Source organism: Bremia lactucae, linkage group LG17 (assembly GCF_004359215.1).
Source record: "Bremia lactucae strain SF5 linkage group LG17, whole genome shotgun sequence".
NCBI classification, from domain to species: Eukaryota; Oomycota; class Peronosporomycetes; order Peronosporales; family Peronosporaceae; genus Bremia; species Bremia lactucae.
In genome coordinates, this window is record NC_090626.1 from 713,630 (window position 1) to 724,207 (window position 10,578).

General features: G+C 45.1%; 2 protein-coding genes across 2 annotated transcripts; one reads left to right on the forward strand and one right to left on the reverse strand.

Annotated features, from left to right (window-relative positions):
* Positions 1-645: 645 nt before the first annotated feature.
* On the forward strand, positions 646-963 carry CCR75_006846 (uncharacterized protein; the record flags this gene model as incomplete). The annotated part of the gene is made up of 1 exon (XM_067964913.1): positions 646-963. The coding sequence occupies one exon, from the start codon at positions 646-648 to the stop codon at positions 961-963; it is 318 nt and encodes a 105-aa protein (XP_067823290.1).
* An 89-nt stretch (positions 964-1,052) lies between these two features.
* On the reverse strand, positions 1,053-2,069 carry CCR75_006845 (uncharacterized protein; the record flags this gene model as incomplete). The annotated part of the gene is made up of 1 exon (XM_067964912.1): positions 1,053-2,069. One exon carries the CDS (start codon positions 2,067-2,069, stop codon positions 1,053-1,055), a length of 1,017 nt encoding a protein of 338 aa, XP_067823287.1.
* Between the last annotated feature and the right edge of the window lie 8,509 nt (positions 2,070-10,578).

A 10,578-nucleotide genomic window follows, 5' to 3' on the forward strand; every position in this document is an offset into this window, starting at 1 on the left:
ATTGTGTCTTCTACCGATTGGCGGGGATGATCATTTTTACTTCAATCAACCCGTCAACATTACTATTGTCTTATTGCGTCAATATTACCAAATTTGGTAAAATTGGAACTACTAACTCAAAATCAATAACAATATTGTACTTCTTTAATATTTTTTTCATGGGAAATAATGTTTATTGTTCCTCTTATAGGACATAATGTTAATGTAACGGGAAAACCTGTTACAAAATGCTCTGTGCCGTACTACAATCGGCGTCAATGATTTGAGATATTATTCAAGTAATTTTTGAATAGCACCAAGTAATTATTCGGAAAGTGTGCCACACGGTGTGCCACCACTATGAATTCAGTGTGGACGAATTTGTCTCTAGGTGTCTATTCAGAGATGCCCTCAGTCTAGTTATCGCAAAATGGAGCTTCGCGTTTACCAATTTATGTCACACGATGTGTGCCACTGGTTCAATACTGAGTGTTGCTTTCCTGAGCTACTAAATTAGCTCGCGGTTTGATCAAAATGTTAGGGAACCTTAACTTCGGGTTGCAACATTATACATGCACTTTTTGTCATGTGTAGCCAATAAGAAGCATTAAAGCTGCCATTGATTAAAATAATACTATAATTTACAGATAAAAACTTTCCTTCCCCATGACCCTCAAGCGTGAGGTTCCGTTCAAAAGTCATGGATCTATGGACACAGACGACAAGAGCTCAGAAGGTGGAATGGCTATTGAAAGTGACATGAAGCGGCTTCGCGTAGCTTACGACTACGACGGGGCGCACGGTGTTCGATTGGCAGGTGAAGCCACGTCCATAAATTTAGAAATGGAAATTTCGCGAGCGAAAGCCGTGCGCGGCGAGTACGCGGCGGCCAACGCCATGCTACGGGAGTTTCACTACTTGCGGCAATTGCGCAAGTTCCAGGCCGAGCGCGGTCGAGCCCGAGTCAATTACTCTCTGCAATAGCTTGCGTTTTAACTAATTTAAAAAAAAGTGCACCTATCGTTTTGACAAGTCCTTAGTGGCTAAAACTCCATCATTTTGCGAAATAAGAATTAAGGTAGCGCGGAAGTCGGCAACGAAGCCGCAAACTCTCGTTCTTGATCAAAGAGGGCAGAGGACAAATAACGCTCTCCAAAACTTGGCAAAATCGTTACTATCAGTTTTCCCGTGTTTTCCGCACGCATGGCCACTTGAAGACTTGCAACGACAGCCGCACCAGAGGAAGGACCGACGAGAATTCCTTCCTCAAGCGCCAAGCGTTTGGCCATGGCAAAGGCTTCGGGGCTACTGACTGTAATGACTTCATCAATAAGGTCGCGCTTGAGCACACTCGGTACAAATCCCGCCCCGATGCCTTGGATTTTGTGCGGTGCGGGGTTGCCACCGGACAAAACAGGGCTCTCTTCGGGTTCCACAGCCACAATCTGAATGCTTGGCTTGTGCGGCTTTAGATAACGAGCGGTACCCGTGAGGGTACCACCCGTACCCACTCCTGTGACAAAGATATCCACCTGTCCGTCCGTATCGCGCCAGATTTCAGGGCCTGTGGTATCGTAATGAATTTGCGGGTTCGCTAAATTGTCAAATTGGCCAAGGATCACGGCTATTTGCGGCTCTCTTGCTGCCAACTCCTCGGCCTTGGCAACTGCGCCTGTCATGCCCTTTTCACCAGGCGTTAATACGACATTGCAGCCAAAGGCTTTTAATAGAATGCGACGCTCCATGGACATAGTGTCCGGTAGCACAAGCGTTAGTTTGTAGCCACGCACGGCCGAGGCAAATGCCAAACCGATGCCCGTATTGCCTGACGTCGGTTCAATAATATGCGAGTCTCTACGCAATCGACCCGACTTTTCTGCGTCGAGAATCATACTTAAACCAATGCGGTCTTTTACCGACGCACAGGGCTCCATAAATTCGCACTTGGCGGCGATTTTGGCGTGGCAGCCTGCGGTCACTTGGTTTAAATACACAAGTGGCGTGTTGCCAATCAATTCGGTCATGTCCGCGGCAATGTGTAGCGAACAGGCGCGACGCACGGGGATCGCGAGAAGCGAGCGGGTGAACATCATCACTCACGCAAAGGTATTGCCGAGTGTTCTTGCGTGTCAATACTTTAATCGAGTCGTTTGACGTGTGGGTAAATGAACCAATGAACGAAAAGGGACGCGTCGCTTCAACTGCGGACACCTCATCCACAGCTTCACGTCTGATTGGCGCATCTAATGACTTTTGCGCGAATCGCGTCGCTTGTGATGCTTCGAAGGGCCTTTCTTTGGCAATGCTTTTTTAAAATATGAATCGACTAAACGAACGTTTACAACAGGCTGAATATCATGAATGAAAATTGTGCGACGGTTTGCGCAACATTGTCGCTGTTCTTTAGCTGGAATCCATTCGGTCTCGTTTGTCTAGGCAATAGCAGTGCTGTGGCTTTGGGGCAGTTTCCAATATGCTCATTTCTCTATGAGCTAGCCATTGCTTCGAGTTCTTCTCTGACCGGTCATATAAAGTTTTGTTTATTGAAAACAGAATTATGTAATATTTTCCCGATTAAAAAGGTACTGTAAATGTATTACAATTCACATCATGTGTAAACTACCTTTTTTCTTTATAAGATTGAAAGTATTACTATAATCCCACTCATTACGTGTAAAATGCGTGGCAGTCACCAATTAGGATGAGGTTTCAATTTTTCAAAATTTTTTAATAAGTGCAATTTCCCTTTCGATATTAAAGCCTTCCTAAGGTTGTACTACGACCCATCACTTGTCGCATATTTGCGCATCTAGCAGCGATTGGCGGGGATGATTTAAAAACTTAAATCAACCAATGGACAGAACTGTCTCATACCCCGCTACACTATTACCATGTATGGTAATATTGGAAATGTCAAGTATTATTATTGAAAGATAGTGTTATTCTCCTTCATCATTCCTCTTATAGGTAATAATATATATGTAAAGGAGTACCTTCTTTCAACCCCCACTAAAGCATCAGTCACTATAGTTACTATTGTAGAGTGACAGACTACTATTGTGTCTCTTTCTGTAAATGAGTACTTGTTGATTTGATTAATTCCAACAAAAGAGGCGGGCATCGTAACGGATCGATGCTGCCAATTTATTCACGTATTTTCTTAGCCATGGTATTCAGGATGATATTAAAATTGTCATCCATCTCCCGTGCAATAAAATCATAATCGTACTGTTTAACCTCTAGCGTGTAATGGGTGTCAACTTTACGATCTTACAGATGTATATATTGCAAGGCGCACTGTCATAAGCGTTAGAGACATATCGCGCTCAACGAACTTGAGACTACATTCTTGGCAAGTTTACCAGTGTACCATTGATGCTGGAAAATACATTGACGAAAAAATTGTATTCGTCCTCACCAGGCTTGTGAAGCCTGAATGAGGCGAAACAACGGAATTTTGTGGTCGTTCCAGGTCCGCTAATTTTTTTAATGAGCGACATAATCGTATTGCGATCCCTTCCACTTGACTAATTTAGCAGCTGAGCTAATATACCTTTCGAATTGGTCTTGACGATCACTTTGCTCCTGGTGATGCATGTTACCATGACCAACATCGTCGCTATTATCGGAGTCATCATAGGATGACCTCTCAACAAGAGGTTCAGGCAAGTTGAGCAATTCCGAAAAGAATTCGTCAGTTATTTCGCAAAAATTTGGCGGCATCTCTCCCTCGTGAACTTGAAAACTTTGCAGATGATTTTGAGTCGGACATTTATCCAACTGAAAAATATACGCCTCTAGCCGGAGTTGAAGGCGGGATGCTTCCCGTAGTAGACGCCTGGGAGTCTACTGTTGTGTCAGCATCATCAAAAGCGGCGCTCACGATCATTTCGATGTCTCCTGCCTTTTTGCTGAAAATCATCAAGCCGTCTACATATATTACAAAAATGCTCCCCAAGTGGACTTGCCAGATTCGCCACCTGAAAAATCAATGCCACGAAGTTCCTTTATTAGCACCCCACAACCCTCATTACACTTCGGGATTTTTTGGCTACTGGGCCTCCTCCAACCACACCTTACGGTGCGGATTATCGGGGCGTCCACCATTTGCGCATAGTGACTAAATCCGTGCGCGTACGTAAATTACCGACCTCGGCGACCGAGTTTGCGCTCTCTAAGGCTTTTTCTGCTGCCTCTAACGGCAAAAGCTTCCTAATAGCAGTTTTAATTGCCACTGGCTAAGCACTGGAACTGAAACCGGGAGGTACATGAATTATAATCTGCGGAGGGTAATGCGATGACACACTGCCAACGATAGGCTTACATGCAGACAAGCAACCATCCAATTGGCCATCTGATGAATGTCTTAAAGCGTCGACAAGCGTGTGAATGTACTACGAATGTGTGCGATGGCCTTACATGTAATTCGGTCAGTAATAGGACTCAACAAGACCTCAGTAAGACCAGCCATTGCACTGTGGAGATAGATTCCAGCAGATGTTTACAAGCACATGTAGCGCCAAAAGTCCGCCTTCAAAATAGGTCAAGTGAACCACAACAAAGATGTTTGCCTAAAGGGCAGTATCTAAAGAAGCACAGAACGCTTATCAATCAGGACGTTGAGGCTCCGTATATCGACGGGAGAGTCAATCGAAGAGGAAGTTGCAATGTTACCTAACCACATCTCGAAGCAGCTGGGGATAATACCCCTCAATTTATACGGAATTGAGTCCAAAACAATTGCAGGAATAAATTCCCAAGAATCTAAGGGAACAAATTCAAGGAATCTGTTTCAAAAGAGTACCCTGGAAGATAAGGACGCCTTGAACACTTAAGTTTATACGGACTAAAAGGCAGATAGCGCCTCATAAATTAACTTTGGTGATCACTCAGATGTCAACGCTAGAAATAAAGCGGTTATTGTGTGATCTCTGTAGCGTATAAGTCAGGACGATTTACATTCTCATCATAGAAAATGAGTACGTGGCCAATATTTGGTCGGCTTTAGTATTTCCTCCGACCGAACGTTTTGTCAGCAGCTCAAGAATGAACGAAATTGTCTTCGATGAGAAGATTCATATTGAACATCTCACGTCTCGATTATGGGAGTCATTCAAAACGAATCTTTCGTATTAGGATTTGATAGAATATAAAAATGTGTTCTTATTTCGGTACCGTACAAGTTTCCTTAGGATAAAAGCACTCGACACAAGACCGAACTGATACCAAATTAGGTATAATCTGATATTAAGCAGTGGCCACTGCCTCGTATTATCGATCGACAAGCTCTTCGCCGATCGTTTTAAATTTTTGATTCAGTCTTCAACTTTCCTCAAGCTTCGCGAGTTCCTCTCCAGCACGGCCTTCCAGACCCGATAGCCCTTCTTCCAAGCCAAGGGTGTATCATTTTGATATATCAAATTTAAATCGAAAAATTAAAACAAGATTTTCTATCAAGCATGTGTAAAATGCTGACGCCTACGTAACGTACACACTGGTGATCACACCCTCCACCGCCGACACGCCAGCTGAGACGGTAAAAATTAAGTCAAAAAAGTTATTCCATGAAAGTGCTCGTAATAGGCTCAAGAGGAGCTTCCAGTTTCGCAGTCTAGCACGAAAGAAACAGTGGGCGAACGAGCAGAAGACCCAAATTCTCGTAGCATTAATCGTATGCGATCTCGCTGTTGAGGTTGAGTTCGCTGCCACCATTGCGGATGCAGAAAATAGTTCCTTCGACGAATTCTACACGACTGTTGGGCCGACTTTACTTGTTCTCAGAGTATAAATTTGTCGTCCACTACAACCTGGGCAATAATAATAATATTCTTGCCTAGGCGCTGTCGCGACGTCCTGACTGCTATCCTCGCTTGAATTTGAGCCGTAAAAATACTGACAACGATGATGACGACAGGTGCGCGGCGGGTGTAATGCTGAATTTGACACTCATACATGATGCGTAATTGCAAATCATTATGCGTGCGGATCAAGACATGAGTTGTGTTGCCAGCAATGCCTGTGTAATACAGCAACCCATTTCGCGTTGTATATCGATCTGACAAGGACCTATGTAAGTTCGAAAAATCCTTTACAGATTGTTGAAGTGATTTTTAAAAAGGTGTCTGATTTAATCTGTGATAGCCGTATCTTCTTTACAGGCTTTAAACGTCGTCAAGGTACGTCAACGACGGAATACTTGAAGCTAGTGGGATTATCCTCATTTTATTTGGCGCAGCCAGCTCATGACCAGGCCGGCAAATAAGCATTAATGACGGAATAATGTCGTCCTGGCTAATTTCTACTAAGAAGTTATTCTTCGCAAAGATTAACAACAATCTCGTCATTTCTTGTTGAAGGTTTGAACTTTCCTCTGCCGTGCCTAAAGTCGTGTCATAAAATGAGCAGTCTATCTCCAAAGATATAGACTCGAAATTCAGCCAGTGCATATTTCATGGCAAAAATAAAATTGAAATGCACCGGGTAGTTACGCTCAGCAGGTTGAAGCTGACGTGACTGATAGCCGACGATGCGCCGTCAGTGTCACGCTACATTAATGCACAGCTGATTGCAAAATCGGCGGCATCACAGACAGCATAAAGAGCCTTTTTGTTTTGTAACTACCATGATCAGTGATTTATCAATCTTTGTATGAAATCTTAAAGGAACGCTGATAGTTACCGTTCCATGACCGCTTGACATTTTATTTTATTTAAAGAAAGAGATGCACAATTATTTCGGCACTGTTGTGCGAGTACCTGTGCAAGTACACCGCTAAGCCTAGAAATTTAGAAAGTCCCCTTACATCGATTGACAAAGGCTAGCCAAAGATCTCCTTGATCTTCTTGAGACGTGTAAAATACAAGAAGTGGGATTTTTCTCGTAGCGAATATACACTTTAAAATTGTCGCACAGTTATGCTCCCGCATGAGTGTAAGAACCTTCCTGACGTGAGCGCGGTTTATATTCAACGTCGGCTTTATTGATAGCTTGACTGATTACGCTCAAAACAGGAAAGATCTCCCATTTAAGTGTCGCTTGGTGAGCGTAGATACACGATTATGTCAGTATAATTCGAGATGTCATCGTTAGCCGCTACAATCTCATCTCGAAGAGATGATACTGGAATGACACTGTGCCAATTTCGGAAAAACACACGCCGCGCACCTGTCGTCATCATGGCCGTCAGTATTCTGACGGCTCAAATTCAAGCGAGGTTAGTAGTCAGGACGTCGCGACAGCGCATAGGCAATATAATATCATTATTGCCCAGCTTGTAGCTCCAGATGCAATGCAACTTCGCAGAGGTCGCCCTCAGCATGACTTTAATATAAGCGTCATTGAAGTGGCTGGCGCAAACACGCGGTGGTCGCAGCACATGGCACCCTGCAATTAAATGCCGCAGGATTGTTCTCTAGTCCCTGTGAATTGCCAACATTTTTTTAGAGCATGCCGCTCGGCGTGCTGAACGCTGTCAGGGAATGTCACTTAGTCTCATTTAAATCTGGTAGAGCCAATAATCAGGCCGTGGCACTGTATATGGCACGTTCAGACATGAATTTCAGCACGAAATCCTTTCCGTGTGCGGTGCCTCCACTGAAATTGTGGTATCCTTCAGCTTAATATAGGCGTTGATGATACGTCATCCTCCTATTGCTTACTTCACAGATGGTAGGTCTCTAATGGGGCGAGACACTATCGCAAACTTGGCCTGCATTGCGGCGGCCCACTAAAAGATAGTAAATCGCCTTGACTTGATCGAGCTGCAGTGGTTACTTTCGCGTCACACAGTACTTAGACGTAAATTTCGTGTTGAATTCCACGGGAGGTAGTTAATACGGATTTCTGTCAGGAAAAACGTCTGCGTATTCTCAGACGACGTCGTAGGCGGGAGACCGTGGTCCGAGTAAAGCGTCCAAAGAGTGAGCTGCGAACTGCTCTGCCCCTCACGCACTGACTTTTATCAGCACTTTTCGGACGTAAATTTTGCTCGTCCGCTTCAAAGGACGAAATGCAGTCCGTGGCCTCATCTGTGACCAAGCACGCTTTATCAATTACACCTGCCTTTAGGTTGCGCAGGAAATACTTTCAGGACAGACCAAGAAGCCGTGTAATGGAGGAAGTAAAGCGATCTGATTGTGCAACGTCGAAGAATCGACGGCGTCGGGGACTACCTTTCATGTATTCTAGCACGTGGACCGACGCCAAGTCGGCCGGGCTGTGGTCAAATAATGGGGTACTTCCCCCCTCCAGTTACACTCAATCGCGTTCCGAGAAACTCGTCAATTTCTTGTTACCAGTAACAGGGCTCATATCAGCAAGCCGATTAAAATGTCTCCCCACCAGCCTTAAACAACGGAGTAGTTCCATACAGCGCTTTCTGCAGCAAACACTTCTTCATCGGATTATGTTGATCTTCAATATCGTCTGGTTAGTCCATGTAGAACTCGCCATCAATTTCTCCATACAAGGATGCGGTACAATGTCGAGATTTTCTGTCTCCAAGTCTTCAGCTGCTGCAATTGCCAGCACCGTATTGATTGACGCTTTACGTGCAACTGGCGCAAAAGTCTCGACGAAGTCGATCCCAGGTCGCTGCGTTGATCCTTTCGAGACTAATCGTGCCTGGAGTTTGACAATATCTCCACTTGGATCGCGCTTGATCCGAAATACTCACTTGCAGCCAGCAGCCTTCTTGTTAAGCATGTCCACTAGCACCCACGAGCTGTGTTTGTTGAGTAACTGCATCTCGCTCTCATCGCTTCCAGCCACTGCTTCTTGTTTAACTCATTAATACTTCATCGTAGCTTGAAGCTTGTTCTCCATCGTCATCTGCAACCAAACAATAGAACGAGTCGTCTTCTCCCTCAAGTCTTCCAGATTAAAGTGACGACGACGTAGGTTGGGAAACTCTTGTTCGAAGCGCACCGTACCGCGCTTCTTTCATACAGGTCGTACCATTCACTATTCTTCGTCGTCTCTCCAAAGCGTGCTTGATGCTCGGGTAGGAATCTGACCTTGAACACAGGACTAATTTTGGCTACCACGAATCAAATCACGGCAAGCTCGAAGAGGTGAAGTCCGTAGTCTTTCGTCAATTGCTGGAACCTCCATACCATTGTCGTCAAGTGTCGACGTCTCCAAATTTCCTTCATCTTCAATGATGTCGATAACTCGCTCGTCTTCCCTTTCCAATTTCTTCGAAATGGAATGCTTAGCAAATGTCACGCTTCTAGAAATCATGATCGATCCATTATCCGCGTTAAGTAGTCGGTACGACTTGTGATCCTTTTCGTAGCCAAGAAAGTAACACTTCACGCCCGAATCGTGTAGCTTCTTTCGCTCCTCCTTCGTTACGTGCGCGTAGCATTGCGAACCAAACACGCGCATATGGTCGACGCGGGGCCTTCGCTTAAACACTATCTCGTTCAGATTGACTTCTTGTTTGCGAGTTTGAAAATACATTCCGAATGTCTGCCGCTGTCAATAACGCTTCACACCGGTAAGTCTTGTCGAGAACGCTGTCCTTAAGCATGCAGCGTGTCATCTCCATCAGAGTTCGATTCATGCGCTCTGCCATGCCGTTCTGTTCAGGGTTTAACGGAACCGTGAACTCTTGCTTGATGAACTTTTCCTTGAAAACTGTCCATTTGCGCGTTTCGGTACTCGCCACCGTTGTTGCTTCGAATGATCTTAATCTTAGTCCCGGATGCTATCTTTGTCTCCCTTTAGAACTTTGTGGACGCGCTCAAGCCTTCACTCTTCTTTTGCAACGGGTTAATCATCAGGTACCTGCTCTTCATCATGATGAAATTCACAATGAACATGAAGCCGGATCTTGAAGCTGGAGTGATTAGTTCAAGCACGTCGGATTACACGATACCGTCAAAACGCGCACTGCCCCTGAGTCGATTGTCTTTCTCGCTTGCCTTAAATCACTTGCGCACTTGCTTGGACGTTGCCTATGCATAACATGAGAGGTTAATCGTTTTTTCCGCGCCCTTGATCCTTTCGGCTTCGATCATATCATTTATCATCCCGTACGATGCGTTATCAAGTCTTACGTGCCTTAGCTCGCTCTCGCACGCGACTACGTGGCACTCCGCACCAACCTCAACGTTGAGGCACATCACGAAGCACTGCTTCCTTCTAGTGGCAACTGGTGTCCCGCCCCGCTTCACGACGCCCTCGTTGCGCATGATAGCTACTGCCATTCCTCGCACTGATGCAGCCGTTAACGGTAAAAAATTCATCAACAGATATTTAATATGGACAGTGTTCTCGAGGCGAACATCAATTCACGCATGCCCGGTCCAAACTCGTAGCTTCACCGTTCCATGGCCGATGACCTTGAGCTTCACATCACTCTTCGCGCTTGATATACTGCGTGCCCGACACACCTAATTGTATTCCACAAAAGCCTCCCGGTCCTTCCACATGTGTGCAGATGCGCCACTGTCCAGAACCCAGCAGCCGCTGACGGACACTTCGCTAGCATTAAATGCGACGTTGGAGTGATCGTGTCCCGCTTCTCGTATACCTTTTGGTCCGCAACTTAAACGACAATCTCTAACATTGTGGCCGACCTTGCCACAGTTGAAT